This window comes from Microtus oregoni, unplaced genomic scaffold (genome assembly GCF_018167655.1).
Source record: "Microtus oregoni isolate MIOR12 unplaced genomic scaffold, Mior012 000111F_ref0000342, whole genome shotgun sequence".
NCBI lineage: Eukaryota > Metazoa > Chordata > Mammalia > Rodentia > Cricetidae > Microtus > Microtus oregoni.
In genome coordinates this window covers 976894-1000953 of record NW_024544729.1, presented here as the reverse complement: position 1 = coordinate 1000953, position 24060 = coordinate 976894, and the positions used below count along the sequence as shown (strand labels likewise).

Here is a 24060-nt window from a genome sequence, read left to right as displayed (position 1 = left end):
TCAGTTATGACAGGAGCAACAGACACCAACACAGGTCTCCTTGGCTACTTCTGGGCCTCAGACCAAGACTTCGTCCTTGGCAATAGCCCAAGACCAGACATCAATCACCTTGGACTCAAATCAAGTCAGTCTATTTCTCACTACCTTCATTTCTTCAGATCTGCCTCTCTCTCTAGACCATGAGTTTTTCTACCTCTCCCTCTCTCTCTTCCATTTCCCTGTTCTATATTTGCTCACCATAATGGTGCCTGACTTCTACATACGGCAGGCAAGAGAGCTGAACCTGGTATCATGAGAGTGGGAGAACTAGCCCTGTCTTTCAACAGCTGCAGCACACAGGAGAGCAGGCCCTGCACCCTACCTGGCCAGCACCCTAGATCTAACCCTGTTGTCTGGGCTGCAGTTGTGCCAGCCCTCAGGGTGTAAGAGCAGGTTTACTGACTCATCTCACTTGTGTAACCCTATAGCAATCAGGAGAGAGGATCTTGCACTTCACCTGGGCAAAAGAGTAGAGCTGGCCCTGGTGGTGTGTGGGTGAGATAGAACTGAGGACCTGAGAGAAGAACTGGCTCTAACCCTTCCTGCAAGCTGCATTGGGTGAGCTAGCCAAGGCAGTACTGAAGAACTTGTCCATGTAGTAACAATAAGAGAAAACTGGTCAACTGTCTAACCCAGTTACCACCCATGCTGTAAACCAGAACTATGAGGTGGCCCACCACAACATCCACCTCATTTACCAACGGTTGAAGCATGTGAAAGAGACTAACCTATAGATCTAAAACTGCAGGATTGCCATGGCACAGGAAGACAGAATATCTAACAGGAGCTACAGTGAGAGCCTGTAACATGAGGGCCTGCTTGTTGGGGTTTCTGTCCTGCTCAGTTCCTACAGCTGTTTAGCCCCAAAGAATCACACAGAAGTCTACATAAGTTATAAACTGATGGGCCCATTAGCTCAGGCTTCTTATTAACTATTATAACTTATATTAACCCATTATTCTTATCTATGTTAGCAACCTGGCTTGGTACCTTTTTCAGCGGGGTAGGTCACATCCTGCTTCTTCAGTGTCTCGACAGGACTGGGGAGGAATGGGCTTCCTCCTTCCCAGAATTCTCCTGTTTCATTGCTCCACCTCTACTTCCTGTCTGGTTGCCCCATCTATATTTCCCACCTGGCTACTGGCTAATCAGTGTTTATTTAAAACATAATTGACAGAATACAGAATTGTCCCACACCAAGAGCCCATTATTGATAGTGTAGCAGCAGTTAGTCATCTCTGCCCAGATCAATGTCTCATAGCAGTGATCACTTACAAGTAAAGATGAATGGACTGAACGGTAAACTGTGTTACTTACAGAACCACAGTCCAGCTTCCACACTGAGATTCTTTCTTCATTTTTATTTTTCTCTTTGCTTATTTGTTTTGTTTTGTTTTTCTTTTCAGTTTTGGTAGGGAGTTTGCAAGGGCAATGATAGTTGCAAGGGGATAGGGAAATAAGTGGAATCAGGATGCCAATGTGAAGCCCACAAAGAATCAATAAAAATTAAAAGAATTTTTAAAAAGTCTGAAAATGGCCTATGGCTAAAATGCACTACTACTAAAATGCACACTCTTTTGTGGAAGACTTAAGATACTAATGAGACATGCTATGCATGAAGTTTTATGTAGAACTGCATGTGACCTAACAGTAGGCAGAAAATTGATACTGCAAATGACTATAAAAGCCGATGAAAAAAGCCTCCATCAGTGTAGAGGAATGATATTGAGCACCTAAACTTTATCCCTGCTCTGTAACACTTTTTCTTTTGGTAGTAAATAATTCCTTAATAAAGTCTCTTGTTTTACTTTAACTAGCCATGTGTACCTGTTAAATATCTTGTTCTGGGACACAAGCAGATAGACTCCCCCCAAACATGGAAAACTTCTAAATCCAGAGATACCATAATTTGATTAAAGCATATACACAAAACAGCCCATCCCACTGTCTACAGAGACTTCCCTTTTCCCTGCCAATTTCTTTTTATTGAGAACTATTAGAGAGAAGTGAGGGAAAGGCCTTGGGCTTGCAGAGAGAGGACAACAGTGGGAAAGGCCCATCATTGTTACTGGAGAATCTGGATTCCATTTTGTTGATTCTTAGTCTTGTTGATAAGAATTTAAAAACACACTCAAAAGGATGCTCAAAGACTGTTTTATGACAGAAAAGCAATAGGACAAGGAAGTTTTAATCTAGAAAGCTACTGGGAGAAGATATATGACAGAGGAATAAGGAAAGTCCTGCCTTTTGAATTAGTGTCTAAGAAATCAGGATGGCTCAGTGATATCAGTCTATACACAGATGATTCTGTGAATGTATATTTCAGGTGGTACAGTGTCTTCAGAAAGATGGTGAATGACCAAACTGTCTAGATTTCAGTTGGTATCCTAAGAAGAGATATACAAGCCGGGCGGTGGTGGCACACGCCTTTAATCCCAGCACTCGGGAGGCAGAGGCAGGCGGATCTCTGTGAGTTCAAGACCAGCCTGGTCTACAAGAGCTAGTTCCAGGACAGACTCCAAAACCACAGAGAAACCCTGTCTTGAAAAACCAAAAAAAAAAAAAAAAAAGAAGAGATATACAGTAGGAAAAAGAAGACACTTTTAAAGTTCAAAAAAGGTGGCCGGCTTAGTGGTTAGAAGCTTCAAACAACTACATCAAGGGAAGGTATTCTGAGATATTTAGATTCATCATTTATTAAGGGTATAATTAATCCTCAGATCATTTAACATGTCCATAGATATACCAACTTTCCTAAGAGGTGTCCATTTCTATACACAGGGCCTGTGCAGGCTAAAGCCAGATGGGTTTCCAGCACTGAGAGGGAAAACATGGAATGGGCTCCTATCTCTAACAAGAGAGCTATTCATAACTGACATCCAGTGGCAATGGAGTTTCACTGGATTTATTTACCACATTTCAAGGTAGATCACATGCCCATGAGTACTTGGTCAACACAAAATGAATTCAATGATATTTTTGTAGACTTTTATCCAATTTTGCAATTGTTTGGGCATTTTTTTTGTTTATTAGTATTTTCTTATGTATTTTATTTCCCATTTCTCTGATTTGATTTGGCTGAGGGATGCTTGTTTGTTTTTATTTTTGTTTGTTTGCTTGTGTTTCAAGAAAAGAGAACTGGCATGGAATTGGGTAGGAGGTAGGAGGTTATGAGAGTTGTAGGGAGAACGGAAAAATAAAATCAGGATATATTGTATGAACATTTTCTTTCACTGAAATAAGTTGTTTATGGGAGGTGGTCAGAATTAAATAAAATCCTCAGGGTATGGTTCACATAATTGACTATTTGGTATTTTTGCAGAAGGAAGAAAACTTCAATGAATTCCCTGTCTCTCATTTGAGTTTACTTAGGACCTCTCAGGAAGAGGCCATCACCAGATGTGGGCCTCTCCACAGTGGATCACAGAGAGCCAAAATAATTCTTAAGTAAAAATAACTTAACACTTTGTGGCACTGTTATTAACAACAAAAGGTGAACAAAGAACCCAGTATAGAAACAAAATGTAATTTTAATTATTTTTTCACTCTTGTAATACATGGATAAAAGAAAAGGCTTATGTAGTAATAGTTTAATCTACATGCTGTTACAAGATGAGAGCCTACTACAGTGTTTGGCAAAGGGTTGGTATTGCTTTTAAAGTATATTCATTACAGTGTTTGGATAAATATAATTATAAAGTGATTACTGTACTTTTAAGACATATGATACACAAGTGTATATACAATTCAGCTATGTGTGTGTTGTAGGCATAACCAGAATGAACCTTTGGAGTTTCATCTACATTAGTATTTATTCATGTGTTTGAAATGTGTACAATAATAGAAATAAAAAATGAAGCAGTGGCTCTCTCTCCTCCAGCCCGGCAAGATGCCCAAGGGAAAGAAGGCCAAGGGGAAGAAGGTGGCCCCAGCCCCCGCCGTCGTGAAGAAGCAGGAGGCAAAGAAGGTGGTGAATCCTTTGTTTGAGAAGAGGCCTAAGAACTTCGGCATTGGGCAGGACATCCAGCCCAAGAGAGATCTCACGCACTTCGTCAAATGGCCCCGCTACATTAGGCTGCAGCAGCCGAGGGCCATCCTCTATAAGCGGCTCAAAGTTCCTCCAGCCATTAACCAGTTCACCCAAGCCCTGGCCCGGCAAACAGCTACCCAGTTGCTTAAGCTTGCCCACAAGTACAGGCCAGAGACCAAGCAGGAAAAGAAGCAGAGGCTGCTGGCCCGTGCTGAGAAGAAAGCTGCCGGCAAAGGGGATGTCCCGACTAAGAGACCACCTGTCCTTCGAGCGGGCGTCAATACAGTCACCACTTTGGTAGAGAACAAGAAGGCTCAGCTGGTGGTGATTGCCCACGACGTAGACCCCATTGAGCTGGTGGTCTTCCTGCCTGCTCTGTGTCGCAAGATGGGGGTCCCCTACTGCATCATCAAGGGAAAGGCCAGGCTGGGGCGGCTGGTCCATAGGAAGACGTGCACCACTGTTGCCTTCACACAGGTTAACTCGGAAGACAAGGGTGCTCTGGCCAAGCTGGTGGAAGCTATTAGGACCAATTACAACGACAGATATGATGAGATCCGCCGCCACAGGGGAGGCAACGTCCTGGGTCCTAAATCTGTGGCTCGAATTGCCAAGCTGGAAAAGGCAAAGGCCAAAGAACTCGCCACTAAACTGGGTTAAATGTACTGCTGAGTTTTCTGTACATAAATATAATTATAAAACTTCCATCTAAAAAAAAAATGAAGCGGTGGAATAAAACATCATTCTCTAGAGGTAGCCATTAAAAATACAAAATAAGTAGGATCAAAACCCCGGCTTTGTGGGAGCCTAGCCAGTTTGGATGTTCACCTTCCTAGATATGGACGGAGGGGGGAGGACCTAGGACTTACCACAGGGCAGGGAACCCGGACTGCTCTGTGGACTGGAGAGGGGGAGGGAAATGGGAGGCTGGGATGAGGTGGAAACTTGTTTTTTGTTTATGTTTTTTTCTTCTTTTCTCAATAAAAAAAATTAAATTAAAAAAAATACAAAATAAAAACATTTTTAAATGCATATAATTCTCAGTTCTAAGATGAGTCCCACTACAATCAATGCTTTTTGTTTATAGCTTTCACTGATGGTGGAATAGACAATTTTATAATTTCATAGACTTATTATTTTTGAAATTAAGCAGTATGTCCTACAATTTGTAATTTGGATATCTTATCAATTATTTCATGACTGTTTTATATAACTGCCCTTTTATTTTGTAAGTCATTAACCCTCAGTTACCATGATTCAATCATCAAGAGATCATTTTTGCCAATTTCCAAATCAAGTAACAGAGATCTGTGCTATAACTGTGGTTGTGATTGTTGCACCAAAGGGTAGAATATGAGCAGAGGATGGTCAGTGTATGAGATAACAGTCAATCCTGTGTATTCTCATCAGTGGAAGGTCTTTCACAGAGTGTGATTTAGCATCATAGTCAATACTCTCATGATAAAATTTGCTATAGACTTGCTTAATTAAGTTCAGATATGGACAGTGATAAAGTTAGATAAGTACTAAATATTTTTAGCCTGCTCATTAATATCATTTTAAGAGAAGAAGAAACTCCTTATGTTTTTCCCTTCCATTTCCCTCTGCCATATACACATATACATATTTGCATACAGCATAGCACCTACACATGCATGGACAAACACTAAGAAAATATTGTTTATCTATTAGGAACTTAAAATGTAGTTTTCTCAGGTATGTTCTATAAATGGCAAAAATGCTAGTTAAAATACTAACAAAAGTTCCAGAGTTTGCTACAACAGCTTGGGGAAACCGTACATACAAAGATATTAAGATATATATTCTGTTGGAATATAATTTTATGATGGAATTATTGTAAAAACAAAGCATAAATCTAGATATTTTCTGGACAAACATTTTGAGGAATAAATGGAATTTCTCATATTTCTGGTTATATATTGGCTTTTTCATTCATTTCTTGAAAATCTTAAGTGTTCTTTAACTTTCTGGTGTGGATTAAGTTCCTGGCCTTGGAATATACATATTTCTTGACTTTGATCTATGAGGCAGTCATCAGTTCAATCAATGTTCTTACATGTTTCAGCAGAGAGGTCTTCATTCCCAGGCAATTTCTGATAGACTTCATGTGAATATTTATCAGCTACACAAATGTCTTGACATATTTCAAATGAATCTTCTTTAGTGAGAGATGTTTCTTGGATGAGTCCATAATGTGTAATAATTGCTTTGTATATTTCATGTGAAAGATATTGTGGTCCAACTGATTCTTGTGCTTTGGGGGAAACACCTTTAGACATGGCTATTTCTTCAAGATTGGTGAAGAAGCCTTCAGTCATAGTTGTTTCTGAATCTGGTTCAAAAATGAATTTGTCTGGTCCTTGTGATTTTTGGCATGTGTTGTTAGCAGAGTCTTCAAGCACATCTGATTTAGATGTTGAACACTGAGGACTTTCAGTTGCATCTTCAGATATGATACAGGGTGGGGTTTTGGGAAACATTGTCTCTTCACATGTTTTAAGAGAGAGGGCTTCAGGTTCAGTCATATCACATACTATTGAAGAATGTTCTTGAATTTCAGCTATTTCTTGGCACAATTTAGGATAGAGGTCTCCAGTCAAATATTGATCTGTTTCAGAAAAGTCATTCCATACTGCTATATCCTGGTAGCAAGCCAAATCCTCCCCATAGGTAAGGCTTTCTTGGTGTGTTTCTAAATAATATTCTTCAGGCACATTTTGTGGAGAAGAGCCTAAATATGTAAGGGCTTCCATTCCAGAGTTCTGGGTTTCTTTCTGGGCAGGTGCCACCTGAGTTTCCTCTTCTATTTGTATTAGAGCCTTAGGCTTTTCTTCTAAATCTTGTTGTCTCTTTTGACCTCTTTGATTTACGTTCCTTGATCTCTGCCTTTTATTTTTCTTCCGTTCTCCAAGGTGCCATCGTACCATTAGCTTCTTTTGGGCTTCATCTTTTCTTTTCTTGAGTTGTTCTCTGTTTCGTAAACACCAAGATCCAATGACATCTGAAGCATGGATCTCTTTTGCATGGGTGTCAGGTGTTTGGAAGTGCTTCATATGAGATTGCACCTTCCCCAAGTCCATCTTTCCATAGAATCTTCGCCGTACTTTCTCTGACTACCACAGACAGCCTAAAAGCACTGGAATAGTCAGTTCTCTCCCCTATGTCTATCTCTACAGGTAGGGAATGTTTCTAAGTAGAATCACCTTTGATGGTGATGCTAGGAATGTTGATGTGGTGATGACATATTAGCCATCTTATGAGCTCACAATGGTAATTCATACTATCTGAACTATCTTACTGATACCTTTTTAGTCAGTGAAGCAAAATTAACGTAAAAAACTGTCGTGGGAAACAATGTATACCTCCCTATCTAAGAATCTCTACCCACAGTACAGTAGTTTACTCCAGTTCAGGGTTGTAGCATCATAGTCTTGTAGCTTGTAAGCCTCCCAATTTCCCCTGTACCAAAACAGAAGTATGCAAAAAAAGATGGCAACATCAATTTGAGTAATAGTATCCTTGACAGATCAACTTTGGGCTTCAAAGATGACTTTATCTTATTTTCCTTCAAATTTGTTCAAAACTGTTCTTATAATCTCCTAGGGAAGTTAGGTAGCCCAAACTTTAAATAGGGTTTTGGTTTTGGTTCTGCTTAAGACAAGCAAACTAGGTTCCTATTATTTGTAAGTAACTCTGATAATCTTTGCTTCTTTCTTTCTGAGACGTCTATTGTTGGAGGAGGCCACTTGTTGTTTCCTAGACCCTTAGCCCTGAAATCATCAAAAGAAACTATATTAATAAAATCACCTCTTGGTAGAGCCGATTAGCTCTACCCTCTTATTAGCTAACTCTTAGATATTAATATAACCCATTTCTATTAATCTGTGCATCACCACGAAATCATGGCCTACCAGCAAAGTTTTAGCACATCTCCCTCCTTCAGGTCCATGGCATCCCTCAGAACCTGCCTTCCTCCTCCCATGCTATAGGCCAAGCCAGTTCTTTATTCATCAACCAATAAATCAACACATAGACAGAAGGATCTCTCACACCATTTCCCCTCTTCTGTTTAAACAAAAAGGGAGCCTTTAATTTTAACATAGTAAAATTACATATAACAAAACAGTTATCAAGCAAGAATTACAGTTACAATAATTATACCTACTTTATCATTTATCATAACTAAGGAAAACTTTAACTATCACTATAAATTCTTCAACTCCAGAAGGATATGATATTACCTAAGTAAACAGGAAGGACATTGAAAGCAACTTCCAAAACTCTAGAATGGACAGAGACATCTCACTGCAAGGACAGTCACACAAACAATTTTTGTACTGTTGAGGCATCCATCCTCAGCCTACAGGCTCATAGTATCCAACTGACTTTTCCATGAAGCAGAAAATTTCAAAGACACATCTGCCTATATTGACAGTTTAACAGTCACTTATTTCTGTATCCTACAGAATGTCTCCCAGACTCTTTCATGATACAGAAAGGTCTAAGGATCATCTCCCCTTTAGGCAAGTACAGCAGTCATTTCTCTGTGGATAATGCATGTACAATGCATCTAAAAAAAACTCCATAAGGAGCCATTTCAATGCTCATCTTCCTCTTGAAGTAGATTATATACTTCAACAGGAAGCAGGATCAGACGTGTCTCACTGTCATGAAAAGTCCTAAGTTATTAAAACATTTAAATATCATATTCTGAAGGTCTCTGAAATATTTGGAGAATACCTAACTAACTGAATTATATCTTTATATATCTAGAAAAATCTAACTAACATGACTATAATCTTGACTATTATAGATGACTATCTATTAACCTATATTTCTTAATATGCATTGCACTTTTAAGTGAACTACACAAACACAATATCTTAATCAAGAGCATATATATACATATATATATATATGTATATATATATATATATATAACAAAATGGACCTTAAATGTGTAACAATAACCCAAGATCTATACCAATGCAAATCTCTATAGCATATCCCACTTTAAATGTAAACAAACAGTTACAAACAATATTTGGGAATATGAATGTAGCTTCTCCAAACTGATTCATGCTGTTTATTGGGTGAAGTATTTTCTTTGTGGGGGTGTTCAAAGTAACCTTTCTGGGGGCCTTGTTCCATAAACCCATATTGGTCTGGAAGCAATCTATAGGTTGTCATCTTCAGTAGAAACAAAAGAAGAACCCTTTTTCTAAATCAACATACCCTTAGACCCAAATTCTGATGTCAAGATACTTTTATAATATACATACTGGTTTTTAATCCCAGCACTCGGGAGGCAGAGGCAGGCAGATCTCTGTGAGTTCGAGGCCAGCCTGGTCTACAAGAGCTAATTCCAGGACTGGAACCAAAAGCTACAGAGAAACCCTGTCTCGAAAATCAAAAAAAAAAAAAAATACATGCTGGTTTAGCTTAGCAGCCCATACAATGAAATGTCTCTCTGTACTTAGCTCCTTACCAGTCAAAAAAAATTCAAAGAAATAATAATAATATACATATTCCAGACTCTCTGTAAATTTTCCATCTTTATGTGGCCTGTTTTTCTTTACTCATTTTAATCTATGACTGTACTCTGTCTCTTTAAAGACTTTGCTTTATTTTTTAAAAACCATTTACATGATAGAGGTGGGTCTTGTATTTATCTGTTGCTTTCATTGGTTAATTAATAAAGAAACTGCTTGGCCTTTGATAGGACAGAAAATTAGGTAGGCGAAGTAGACTGAACAGAATTCTGGGAGAAAGAAAGCCGAGCCAGGCAGTCACCATGATTGCCCTCTTGGACACAGACGCAGGTTAAGATCTTCCTGGTAAGCCATCAGCTTGTGGTGTTACATAGATTATTACAAATGGGTTAGATCAATATGTAAGAGCTAGCCAATAAGAGGCTGGAACTAATGGGCCAGGCAGTGTTTAAAAGAATACAGTTTCCGTGTAATTATTTTGGGGCATAAGCTAGCCAAACGGCCAAGAGCTGGGGCAGCAGGGAATGCGGGCTGCAGCTACTTCAACTGAGTGGCGCCCAACAATGTGATGGACTAAATCCACTTAAAAACCTGAGAAGGCTTAAAAATAAGGGAGATAGTTTAACACAGATTTTTGCTGTTTGTTGGTGGCCTGCTGTAGAGATATTTCCTGATTTGGCAACTGTTATTTTTAAAAATGATCCCCGAGCGGGCTGGCGGAGCCCGCCATGAGAAAAGCAGCTACAGCTTCCCACCAGCGGGAGGGCACGCACCACGCAGGCAGTGGCAGCAGGTAACAGACACATAAACACAGGAAATAGCCATAAGTATTTATTAAGGAAGAAGGAGAGAGAAAGAAAGAAAGAGAGAAGAGATAAAAGGAGAAAGAAGAGATAAAGGAGAGAGAGAGAAAACGTGTGTGTATGTCAAGGAAGCAGAAAAGGAAGGGCCCAAGATGGCGGCAGGCAGGTCAGAGGTAATGGGAGTGAGCGTGGCTTGTCCCTTAAAGCAACAGGAAAGCACAACAGCAACAGCAGCAGAAAAAAAGCTGTGTCATTTTAAAGTGCAGCTTCCTGGTCTGTGCTGCCTGTGCAAACTCTGGCTTTAAAGCATTTCAATGGCTTTTATGGGACGGGATGTTTTTGTTCCTGCTTGGGATCAGAGGGAGAGTGCTCTGAGACCTTGCCTATGTCTCAGAGCTCCTTGCCTGCACCTGAGCAGGCGGCAGAATCAGGCTTAGGCAGGCTGAAGAGCATGGCAGATTCCTGCTGCCATACAGAGACGTGTTTTCAGACTGCACAATGCTCTGCATGTCAGATTTGGATATAACTTGGATGAAAAGAGTTTCTGTGCTGCACACTCAGTCTCAGAGTTAAACAGCTGAGTGCAGCTCCAATGTGGAATTGCTGTGTGCCTGGAACTGTGAACAGCTTAGGGGCACCAGATGGATCTGAGGCAGGAGCAATGCTCCACACTGAACTGGTCTGACCTCAGGAAGGAATGATCGTAATTACCATAACAACAGCACAGTTAAGGTTTAGATTTGCAGTAAACAGGCAGTACCGTATTACCCCTACATGGTGCAACTTAAGTTTTTAAGAAATGCTTAACATTTTAAAAAATGATCCTGGATAGTAAAAAAAAAAAAAAAAAAAAAAAAAAAAAAAAAAAAAAAAAACAGATTCACAATAGGACAAATTCAGACCACTAATTGGATCACAATGTTGCATGAGTGTACGTAGGTTTGAGAGAGAGAAAAAAAAATAGAGAGAGAAAATAAAGTTAATGCCCTTAAAAAATGGGGGTCAAGTCTTTAAAGACACAGAGTACAGATAGTTAAGAGATTAAAAAAAATAAGCCACGTCAAAATGAAAAATTCACAGAGAGTCTGGATTATGTGAATTGTGTTTTCTTTAAAATTTTTGACTGTGAAGGAGCTAAGTACAGAGAGACATTTCATTATATGGGCTGCCAAGCTAAACCAGAATGGATATCATAGGGGTATTATGACTTCAGAATTTGGGTCTAAGGATATGATGCTTTGGAGAGGGTCTTCTTTTGTTTTCACAGAGGATGACACCCTGTGGATTGTTTCTATCCCAATTTGATATGATAGACCATGCCCTCCTGAAAGGTTGCTGTGAACGCCCTCAGAAAATTACTTCACTCAACTGCCAACTGTGAGGAAACTAGCACCCAGGTTATACCATGAAAGACCTGATAAACACTGCCCCCATTCAGCAGGAAGCAGTCTGGAGAGAAAAAACTGCACCCATGTTCCCAAATATTGTTTATACGTGTTCTTTTATATTTAAAGGGGGATATAATATAGATATGAATAATTTGCATTGGTATGGATTTTTAAGGTCAATTTTGTTATGTGTATATGTATTTCTGAAGATATTGTGACTGTGTAGTTCATTTTTAAAATGTAATGTATAATTAGGAAATATAGGTTGTTGATGGATAATCATCAATAATAGTCAAGCTTGTAGTCATGTTAGTTAGATTTTCTAGATATATAGAGATATATTTGTTAGATAGACATTCTTCATATCTCTCAAAGACTGTAGAATATGGCATTTAAAATGTTTTAATAACTTAGGGTTTTTCATGACAATGAGTCATATCTGCTCCTGGCAGCACCAATCTACTTAAAGAGAAAGATGGGCATCGAAGAGGATCCTTATGAAGCTTGATAGCCATTTGAGCAAGAAACTGCTCTTGCCTGGACTGTTGCATAAACTGGACACAAAGAACCCACAGAGAGAGGACTGCTGAACTTGCCTAAAGGTGAGATGGTCTTTCGGGGTTCCTGACTCATGGAAGAGTCTGCGAGACATTCTGCAGGACACAGCAGAAAGTGACTGAACTGTCTTTGGAATTTCCTGCTTCATGGAAATGTCTGCTAGAAACTATGGGCCTGTAGGCTGAAGATGGATGCCCCAACGGTACAAAAGAACTTTGGGTGCTGTACAGGCAGCAATATGTCTCTGTCACTTCTAGAATTTTAGAAGTTACTTACTTGTTTACTTAATTAATATTATATCCTTCTGGAGTCTTTGATGGAGTTGAAGAATTGATAGTTATAGTTTTCCTTAGTTATGATAAAAGATAAAATAGATACAAATATTGTAACTGTAATTCTTGCTTGATAACTGTTTTGTTATATGTAATTTTACTATGTTAAATTTAAAGCCTTTCTTTTTTGTTTAAACAGAAAAAGGGGAAATGATGGAGGTGGGTCTTGTATTTATCTGTTGCTTTCATTGGTCAATTAATAAAGAGACTGCTTGGCCTTTGATAGGACAGAAAATTAAGTAGGCGGAGTAGACTGAACTGAATTCTTGGAGAAAGAAAGCCGGGTCAGGAAGTCGCCATGATTCCCCTCTTGGACACAGATGCAGGTTAAAGATCTCCCTGGTTAGCCACCAGCTTGTAGTGTTACACAGATTATTAAAAATGGGTTAGATCAATATGTAAGAGCTAGCCAATAAGAGGCTAGAACTAATGGGCCAGGCAGTGTTTAAAGGAATAGAGTTTCTGTGTAATTATTTCGGGTATAAAGCTAGCTGTGTGGGTGGCCGGGTGCCAGGAATGTAGCCCGCGACTCCTAATACTACATTTACTTTCTTTATAATTCTCCATATTCTTTTTCTCTATATCCCAAACCTACATACATTTATGCAACACTGTGACTCATCTGGATTTGTCTTTATACATATCTGTAATTATTTACAGTCCAGGAGCACTTTTTAAAATGCTAAGCACTTCTGAAAATTTATGCTGCACAATTACTATCTTCTTTCCTGCTCAGTCTAAAACTTAAGCTGTTCCATTACTATGATATATATGGTATCTCCTGTTTGCTCTGCACAGTCCAGCATGATGGAGATGTTTGCTGCCTCTGAGAGCCATGTCCACAGCTCCATTTCTGGGCACACAGTCAGTCCAAGTTGCCAACAAACAAGCCCAGCACACTGCTCACAAACCCCATCCAAATGCTTGGTTTCACAAAAGATTGAGAGTTTGTCCATGGCAGCACAGCTCACAGCTGAGAAGCTGCCATTTTGAAGCCACATGGCTGCTACTGCTGAGTCGGTAAGACCTTTCTTAAAGGAACTGTGGCATAATGCCGGCAAACAGCAAAAAAATGTGCACCAATCTGTTGGAGGAGGCCACTTGTTGATTCCCAGCTACTTAGCCCCCAAATAATCACACAGATACTGTATTAATCAAATCACTGCTTGGTCCATTAGTTCTAACATCTTATTGGTTAGCTGTTACATATTAATTTAACCCATTTCCATTAATCTGTACATCACCATAAGGTTGGCGTGCAAGAATATGGAAAATTTTAGTCATGGAAATTTTTAAGAAACTTTGCTTGATCAGGAGCTGGTTAAGGCACTGGAATAAAGTAACGTTGCAACATCAAGAGCTACTTGAAAACAGGAACCTCTGCAAAAGTATAAACCATGAAATGTTCCTGGCAACTAGCAACCTGTCAACACCCAGCTTTGTGGTCTAGACAGAAGCAGGAGTAACTGCTTGGGGAATGGGCATGGGACATGCACAAAAGCAGATGTAGCCACTTAAAGGAGAAAGGCGGTATGCAGAAGTAGTCCACACCCTGCATTTAGCAAAACCAAACCCCTTGACACAAAATGAAACTAGCTTGCGGTTTTTGCCTATATGTGTCAACCCCAGCTAGTGAGGGGACTCTTCTCCTTACTGTTCTGCATTGTGAGTAGTGAACGAGTCCCTACCCTGGCTGAATAGCTCAATGAATAAACCTTGCTTTTGTATTTCGACTTGACTGGATACTGGTGGTGGTCTTTCTTGGGGTCTCAACTTTGGCAAAACAGTAGCCTAACAGTAAAGTTTCAGAATGTCTAACACTGTCAGCTCCATGGAGTCTCTCTGACCCTGCCTTCCTCCTCCCATGTTAAAGGCCAAGCCAGTTCTTTATTCATTAACCAATAAAAGCAACACATAGACATAAAGACCTCCCACGCCTTTGTTATTGCTCATATAAATGTTATACAACTTTATGAGAAAAAATAGATTCATAAAATTTATAAGAATATAGTATCTATGTCAAAAATCAGGTGTTCATAGGTTTTTTGGTTAATATCTGTGTCTTCAATTTGATTCCATTGGTCAATGTCTCTGTTTCTGTGCCAATACCAAGCTATTTTCATTATTGTACTTTTATTGTAATAGAGTTTAAAGTCAGGGATGGTAATGCCTCCGGAAGTACCTTTATTGTATAGGATTGTTTTGACTGTCCTGGGTTTTTTGTTTTTCCATATAAACCTGATTATTGTTCTCTCAAGGTCTATGAAGAATTTCATTGGGATTTTGATGTGGATTGCATTGAATTTATAGATTGTTGATCCTACCAATCCAAGAACATGGGAGATCCTTCCATTTTCTGGTGTCCTCTTCAATTTCTTTCTTTAAAGCCTTAAAGTTCTTGTCAAATAGATCTTTCACTTCTTTGGGTAGTGTTTCCCCAAGATACTTTATGCTATTTGTGGCTATCATGAAAGGTGATGTTTCTCTGATTTCCCTCTCTGCTTCTTTATCCTTTATGAATAGGAGGGCTACTGATTTTTTTGAGTTGATCTTGTATCCTGCCACATCACTGAAGGTATTTATCAGCTGTAGGAGTTCTTTGGTAAAGATTTTGGGGTCACTTATGTACACTATCATATCATCTGCAAATAACAAAAGTTTGACTTCTTCCTTTCCAATTATACAATGGAAGAAAAAAAAAGCATCTTCAACAAATAGTGCTGGCATAACTATATATCACCCTGTAGAAGAATTAAAATAGATACATATCTATGACCATGCACAAAACTCAAGTCCAAATGGATTAAAGATCTCAATATAAATACAACCACACTGAACCTGATAGAAGAGAAAGTGGAAAGTAGACTGCAACATATGGGCACAGGAGATCACTTCCTAAGTATAACCCCAATAGAACAGACAATAAGAGCAACAATGAATAAATGGGACCTCCTGAAACTGAGAAGCTTCTGTAAAGCAAAGAACACTGTCATTAAGACAAAAAGGCAACCCACTGACTGGGAGATGATCTTCATCAACCCCACTTCAGACAAAGGTCTAATCTCCAAAATATATAGAGAACTCAAGAAACTAGACATTAAAAATCTTAATAATCCATTTAAAAACTGGGGTACTGAACTGAACAGAGAATTCTCAACAGAAGAAGTTCAAAGGGCCAAAAGATACTGAAGGTCATGTTCAAATTCCTAAGCAATCAGTGAAATGCAAATCAAAACAACTTTGAGATACCATCTTACTCCTGTCAAAATGGCTAAAACCAATGATAGCCTATGCTGGAGAGGATATAGAGTAAGGGGAACACTCATCCATTGCTTGTGGGAATGCAAACTTGTGCAACCACTTTGGAATTCAATGTGGCAGTTTCTCAGAAAACTGGGAATCAACCTACCTCAGGATCCAGCAATACCATTCATGGGAATATACCCAAGAGATGCCCAATCACAATACGAAAGCATTTGTTCATAGCAGCATTATATGTAACAGCCAGAACCTGGAAACAACCTAGATGCCTCTCAATGGAAGAATGGATAAAGAAAATGTGGACATATACACATTAGAGTACTACTCAGTGGTAAAAAAAAAAATGACGCCTTGAATTTTGCATGCAAATGGATGGAAATAGAAAACACTATCCTGAGTGAGATTATCCAGACCCAAAAAGATGAATATGTGATGGAGGAAGGTAATTGGTTAATTAATAAAGAAACTGCTTGGCCTGATAAGTTAGAACATAGGTGGATGGAGTAAACAAAACAGAATCCTGGGAGGAAGAGGAAATGAGGTACGACCCCTCAGGCAGACGCCATGCCGCCTCTCTCCATGGCAGACGCCATGAAGCTAGCCACCAGGTCAGACATGCTGAATCTTTCCCGGTAAGACTGGTGCTACACAGATTACTAAATATGGGTTAGGCGAGATAAGTCACCACCTCGTGGTGCTATACACATTAATAGAAATGGGCCAAGAAGTGTTTATATGAATACAGTTTGTGTGTTGTTATTTCATGGCATAAGCTAGCCGCTGGCTGGGAGCCAGGTGGCAGGAATGCAGCCCGCAGCTCCTTCAACAAATATGGTATGTATTCACTCTTTTGTGGACTCTAGCCATAAACAAAGGACATTGAGACTATAGTTCACATGCCTAGAGAAGCCAAGTAATTAGGTGAACCCAAAGAAAAACATATATAAATCCTCCTGGAAATTGGAAGCAGACAAGATTGCTGGTCAAAAGTTGGGTGCATGGAGGTAGGGGTAGCAGTTATGTGGGGTGGAGGGAAGGAGAGAGGGGGAGAGAGAAAAGGGAAGGATTGGGGAGAGCTTGGGGGAGTGGGAGAATGGAGATAGAGGAAGGGCAGATATAGGAGCAGGAAAGAAGATATCTTCATTAAGTGAGCCATTTTAGGGTTGGCAAGATACTTGGCTCTAGAGGGGATCCCAGGTGTTCACAGGGACGTCCCCAGCTAGGTCCTTTACAGTAGAGGAGAGGATGCCTGAACTGGCCTTCCTCCACTCTCACACTGATGATTATCTCGAATATCACCATAGAATCTTCATCTAGAGCTGGGTAGAGATAGAGACAGAGACCCTCATCAGAGCACTGGACTGAACTCCCAAGGTCCAATTGAAGAGCAGAAGGAGAGAGAAGATGAGCAAGGAAGTCAGGACCATGAGGGTTTGGTTAACAAGGGTTCTGGGACATTTTAAATTCTAAACCTCATGGTCCCTAAAGCAATCCCTGTATAAAGGGCATTGAATTAAATGTAAGGGAAGGGCGAGACGGTTAGGAGTGCATACCACTGTTGCAGATGCTCTGAAATTAGTTCCCAGCACCCATGTCAGGTGGCCCAAAATCACCTATAACTTCAACTCTACCTTATCCAATGTCCTCTTCTGGTCTCTACAGGTACATATAATTATGAACACATACCCACACACAAACACAAACTCATAGCCATAATTAAAAAATAAAACTAAATATTTATAAAAGGAATTTCTCCAAATATAAAAATGTAACTTGAAAAGGCAGTGTGATTTAACTATTAGCAGTTTTTGAGTTTAGAAACTGATCTTATGATAAATACATTTTATACTCCAAAAAAGCATTTACAAAAGTTTTGTGGAAGTTTTCTCTCATCCATAGCTGATGCCTGGCCTTGGTGCTCAGTAACTACCTGCCAAATCTCATTTCTAAGCTTTAAAGTAACTGACTCCCTGGAGAGCATTTCAAACAAATGGGAGTTTCCAGTCATTTAATTCAATGCCCTTTATACAGGGATTGCTTTAGGGACCATGAGGTTTAGAATTTAAAATGTCCCAGAACCCTTGTTAACTATAGCATTTCTAGAGATGCTGATTGTAAGTGGTGAAATATTCAGAGAAATGCAAACAGGCACAACAAAAAGAGACAGTGACAGGATTGAATTTCTAGAGCACCTTAAAAGGAATGTATTATCCCATGGAGATATCAAGAAAGGAAAACTAGAGTTCCCTAACAACTTTATATCATTATTTTCCTGAACACAAAGAGAAAGACGTGCAAAACACTGTAGATGGAACAGACAATTAGAAACACAGGAGAATATATGGCTATAATTGTTAGTGATCAATAGGATTTAAAGAAGGTATGATCGTTTATGCCTAATATTTACAGAATGCCAAAACCATGTGACATTGAATTGGAACTTAAAGTTACCAAGAACAGCAAAACTCCACTGTATTAATTGTTTTTCTACTGTGTACTTAATTCATTTTTAGTCTGTCTTGTTACAGTTTTCATTTGCATTAAAAACATTTTCTCAATTGTTTTTCTCAGGTTCTCAGACCATCTGAGGCCAAAATTGAAACGCTAACAGACTGTATGGTTAGCTTCAGTTGTCAAGTTGACACACCTGGGATGAGGGAACCTCAACTTAGTAATTGACTCCATCAGATTATTCTCTGGGCATACCTGCGGGATGTTTTCTTGATTACAATTTCTGTAGGAGGGTCCAAACCATTGCTATCTGTACGTTCCTAGGCAGGTGGACATTAACTGTACCAAGAAGCTGGTTGAACAATCCAGAGAAATCAAGTCAATGAACAATTTTTTTTTCATGGTACCTGCCTTTTCTCTTCCCTAAGTTCATGCCCTGGCTTCCCAATTATGGACTGTAACCTGTAAGTCAAATAAAACAATTCTGCACCAAGATAGTTTTCGTGAATTTTTTTAAATTATGAAGTAGTTTTATTTTGCATTTCTGTGATGGCTAAGGCTGTTGAGCACTTTAAAAATATTCATTGGGCATTTGTATTTCTTCCATCGGAAACTTTCTGTTAAGCTCTTTAACCTATTCTTTCACTTGGTCCTTTGTTTTCTGATTCTTTAGATTTAAATGTTTTATTATTTTATGTGTATGAGTACATTAGCTGCTTATATGTGTATACTATGTACAGTGACTGGTTCCCACAGAGGTCAGAAAAGAGCACCATGCCTAGTGCCCTCAGAGGCATGAGCTGTTCTGTATGATAACTGTTTCCTTTTCTATATAGAAGCTTTTTGATTTTACAAGATTCCACTCATCAGTTGTTGGCCTGACCTGCTTATCGAATAGCTTAAAGACATACTACTTGTGTATAAGAAATTACTTCTCAAAACTGATACCTGGTAGACACAAAAGAGCAGACACAAAACAGTTCTGTTTGGTCAGAACTATCTGCTTATGATTGTAGTCTGGGCTCTCCTGCTGTTATCTCTGTGGACATGTCAGGAGTCAGTTATGTGGCCTAGAACTCAGAAGACTCTTCTGGTCACTTTAGCAGGATGATCAGTTATTTTGTGGATTGGCTCAAGTTTTCTAAGAGTTCAAAGCACAAAACCCTCATCTATCATGCGGCATTGATCTGAAACCACGCGGCCTTTTGTTGGATGAATTCTGTTGACTAACATTCATAGGAGCCAGGCAAGAAGGCTCATGCCTTCAATCAGCACATTTGAGGCTAAAATGAGAGAATTGCCAGATTCCCAGAAGTTTAAAAGCTAGGCTACATTTTCCCTTTATCATTTCTCTGTTTGGTTTTACCTAAACTTTCCTTATTGATGAGAGTGGAAAGAAAGTTATTTAGGATGAAAAGTTATACTGATAGTAAATGGAGCATTTCTCCAACAGTTTCTGTAACACAAACAAAATTGTCAATAGGACAAAATGGAATCCTACACAATGTGTAAAGATCTTTACTAACTCTATATCTGATAGAGGGTGAATATCATGAATATGTGAAGAACTCAAGAATCTAGACATCAACAAACCAAAAAAGCCAATTTAAAAATGAGGTACAGATCTAAACAGAGAATTCTTAGTAGAGAAATTTTAAAAGGCTGAGAAAGAAAGGTAAACGTTCAAAATTCTCAGCCACCAGGGAAATGCAAATCAAAATGACTCTGAGATTCCATCTTACACATGTCAGAATAGCTAAGATTGAAAACACAAATGACTACTTATGCTGGAGAGAATGTGGAACAAGGGAACACTCCTCAGTTGCAGGTGGGAATGCAAACTTGTACAGCCAATTTGGAAATCAATAAAGCAGTTTCTCAGAAAATTGGAAATCAAACTACTTCAAGACTCAACTATACCACTCTTGGGCATTTACCCAAAGAACACATCACATCAACTATATTCATAGAAACTTTTGTCAAAATAACCCGAAACTGATAGAAACCTACATGTCTCTCTATCGAAGAATGGATACAGAGAATGTGGTGCATTTACACAATGGAGTACTACTTAGCTGTTCAAAATGGCATTATGAAATTCATAGAAAACTAGATGGATCTAGAAAAACATCATCCTGAACTAGACCCAGAAAGACAAACATTGTATATACTCAATTATTACTGGATATTAGCTGTTAAGTAAATGATAAACATTGTTTAATTCCAGAGGAGTCTGAGGTGAAAGCATGGGTCTCCCTGAGAACTGGAAATAGACTAGATTTTGTGGATGCACTGGAGATGGAACAGAATGGAAACAGGAGGGATCATATGGGAGATGGATCAAGGGAGAGAGTAAGGGGAGAGAGAACTGGAATTACACAGCATTTGCGAGGGGGGGGGGCGCACATGATGTACAATCCTAATGCAGTAGAAACTCCCAGGACTCTATGAGGGTGAATCTAGTGAGGACTTCTAGTAATATAGGATACAGAGACTAAAGTGACCATCTTCTGTAACCAGGCAAATTCCAGTGATGGGACCAAGACACCAACTCAGCAGCAAAACTTTGCACCTTCAATCTATCTTGCCTGCAAGATGTACTAGGGCAACGGAGGTGCAGAATTGTGAGTCTAGCCAACCAATAACTGTCTAATTAAGGGACAAGCTAGGAGCTCTTTGGCATGGGCATTCAACATTGCCTGGATGGCCAGGAACCAGAGACTAGATAGTCCAGAAACCTACAGAAAAAAATCAATAAAATGATCCCTAATGATATTTTATTATATTCATAGATTGGTGCCTAGCCCATGCATCACCAGAGAGGCTTCCTCTAACAGATGATGGCAACAGATACAGAGACCCACAGTCAAATATTAGGTGGGAAAAGAGCCCAAAATGGAGATCTCCATCATGTCCCACACCTTGTAACACAGGGAACCCAGCAGAAGATGGGGAGGAAGAATTGTAGGAGCCAGAGGTGTCAAGAACACCAAGAGAACATAGCCCACAGAATCAACTAAGCAAGGATCATAGGGTCTCACTGAAGCAGCAATCACAGAACTTTCATAGGTCTGTTATAGGATCTCTGTATATATATTGTGGTTGTAAGTTTTTTGTGGAACTCATTACAGTGGAAGAGGGTGTTTCACTGTCACTTTCACCTGCTCTTGGGGCACTTCCTTCTATTGGGATGTCTAGTCCAGTCCTAATTGTTTGATTGAAACTGAGACCCCATCCCTCTGACACTCCTATATCCGAGGAGACTGGGATGATTTGAAGCATCGCCCAAGCCCTTGGTATCCATCTTAAGCCTTCTCTCCTGGGACATTTTGGTTTGAAGTATCACCCCAGCCCCTGGCATCCATCTTAAGCCTTCTTCCCTGGGATACTTTGGTTCAAAGTGTCAGCCCAGCCCCTGGCCTGGGAGTTGACTTTGTATGGACTACACCTCCAGAAAAGCCTGTCAAGCACTGACCCCTCCCCAGGGAGAGTCAGGACCACTCCCACAGGCTATTTAGGCTGTCGCCTTAAAAAGGAACTCGTGGTCTTCGGGTTTTGTGTGGTCTCTCCTGTTGTCTCTTTCTTCCCCATGCCATGTTCCCACCCATGCAGGAGTGCTCCATTTATTTAACATGGGCATCTTTTATGTGATCTAATTTGGTCCAATTGGAATTATTTGCTTCGGTGGAGAGGCTCCTCTTAAGAATTATTCCTTATTCCTAACACTGATATAAGAGTTTTTCCCTAGTCTTAATGTATGTTATGTTGTGTTCAGTTAATATACCTGGGAGGCCTGCTCTTTTCCGAAAGGAAACAGAGAATGAGCGGATTTGGGGAAAGGGGAAGTGAGAAGGTCTGGGAGGAGTCTAGGTAGAAAAAGCTGTGAAACTATGGTTGGAATATATTATATGAGAGAAGAATTAAAAAGAACTTATTCAAGAAATGTTGAATTCTCAGACATGAGACAAAATTTATGAACACACAAAACCCAAAACATACAGAATTTTATTCAGCCTAGTGGTAGCACATTTCAAGAAGCAGCTTGTAAAACATGATTCTCTCAAGGAGTGCAGAAACATCATTTAACACAGCAAAAATATTGATTCTTGGGTCTAGTAAATAGTTGAGTTAAGATCAAATGTGAAATGTCTAATATGGGCAGAGCTAATAAAAATATTGGCAGCATATAATCATTTATTATGTCTTATCTTGTCTTTTCTGTGTGTTTAAAAAAATTCCATGATATATGAATGACAGAGTGACCAAAATAGTATTAAATGGCATGTTTCCTTGGAAACATTAAAAGCTTGATCCCATTCTTAGTGTCTAGTGCATATTACATGAATACATTAAAGTACCAAAGATAGTGAATATATAAAACCAAATAAGAAAGAGGAAATTTAGGAAGTCCAGGGAGAGACAAACTTATAAATCCTTGTACATAAGACTGGGAAAATGTAGTTTTGATTAATATCAACAAGATATTGGGTGCTTTTTGTAGCAATCCAGGTACAATTGTAAGACCTATAGAGCAGATAACATGTTTGCCCAGTTATTTCTGATAAATTATCTAATGTATAAATAATAAAAAAAGCACTGTGCATATGAGAAGGATATTGCCTTGTTCTTTTTTCTTTTCTTTTTTTTTTTTTTTTGTTTCCTACTGTATCTCCCTCAAGTGTGAGTGGATGAATATAGTGCTTTGAACAATGAATTCTTTAAACAATATTCTTACATTTCTGTTGAAATAGGAGTGGCAGGACTGCGTCCCTGGCACCCAGCCACCCGCATGGCTAGCTCTAGCTTATGCCCCGAAATAATTACACAAAAACTGTATTCTTTTAAACACCGCTTGGCCCATTTCTATCTATCCTCTTCTAGGCTAGCTCTTGCACCTGGACTAGCCCATTTCTAATAATCTGCTGTAGCCCACGAGCTGGCTTACCAGGAATGATCTTAACCTGCATCTGTCTGGAGTGGAAGAATCATGGCGACTCCCTGACTCAGATTCTTTCTCCCAGCCTTCTGTTCTGTTTACTCCACCCACCTATGTTTTAACCTATGAGGGCCAAGCAGTTTCTTTATTGCTTAACCAATGAAATCAACAGATAGAAAGATGACCCTCCTCCATCACATTTCTTACATTCATATAACCTATTTTGTTCAAATCTATTCAGATATATCTCCCTCCAACTTCTCCTACTGTTCCTTACCCTTTTTCCCTCTCAACTTCATGTCCCTTTTAAAAGTCATTCTATTTGAAATGTAGATTTTTAAATGAATTTTTATGAAAGTGCTCCATATGATATGTCATTTCTCCTCCTGCTCTATTTCGCCTAGTCATACTTTTAAAAGAGATTTAGATAACAGAATCTGCCCATTATACTTCCATTACCGTATGCCTATGAACTGTGTTCTGAAACAGGTTTATGATATCTCTTTTTAGTATACTGTTTATGAAGTCTCACATGTATACAAGAGGAATTCTTTAACATAGCCTTGGACATTTGTAAGAAATCAATCTGATAATACATTTCCTTTCTTCTCCCTTACGCTGACCATGCTCCTATGAATCCCTGAAAAGGATATTTTATAATACTGCTGTAGGACTCACATTGACTTGATGTTGATGGGTAAAAACATACCCTCTATGGATTTTTGCAGTGACTTCCAACCTGTGGTACA

General features: G+C 39.2%; 2 protein-coding genes across 2 annotated transcripts; one reads left to right on the top strand and one right to left on the bottom strand.

Moving 5' to 3' along the window:
* Positions 1–3928: 3928 nt before the first annotated feature.
* Positions 3929–4757, top strand: LOC121443656 (60S ribosomal protein L7a-like). Its single transcript, XM_041645472.1, has one exon. It carries the CDS (start codon positions 3929–3931, stop codon positions 4727–4729), a length of 801 nt encoding a protein of 266 aa, XP_041501406.1. The 3' UTR covers positions 4730–4757.
* Positions 4758–6129: 1372 nt separating this feature from the next.
* Positions 6130–7170, bottom strand: LOC121443667 (hemogen-like). Its single transcript, XM_041645478.1, has one exon. The coding sequence runs from the start codon at positions 7168–7170 to the stop codon at positions 6130–6132; it is 1041 nt and encodes a 346-aa protein (XP_041501412.1).
* Positions 7171–24060: the final 16890 nt, after the last annotated feature.

Bases quoted from the DNA above. Each gene is read 5' to 3' on its own strand.
- LOC121443667 (XM_041645478.1), bottom strand. From the start codon at position 7,170: ATGGACTTGGGGAAGGTGCAATCTCATATGAAGCACTTCCAAACACCT.
- LOC121443656 (XM_041645472.1), top strand. From the start codon at position 3,929: ATGCCCAAGGGAAAGAAGGCCAAGGGGAAGAAGGTGGCCCCAGCCCCC.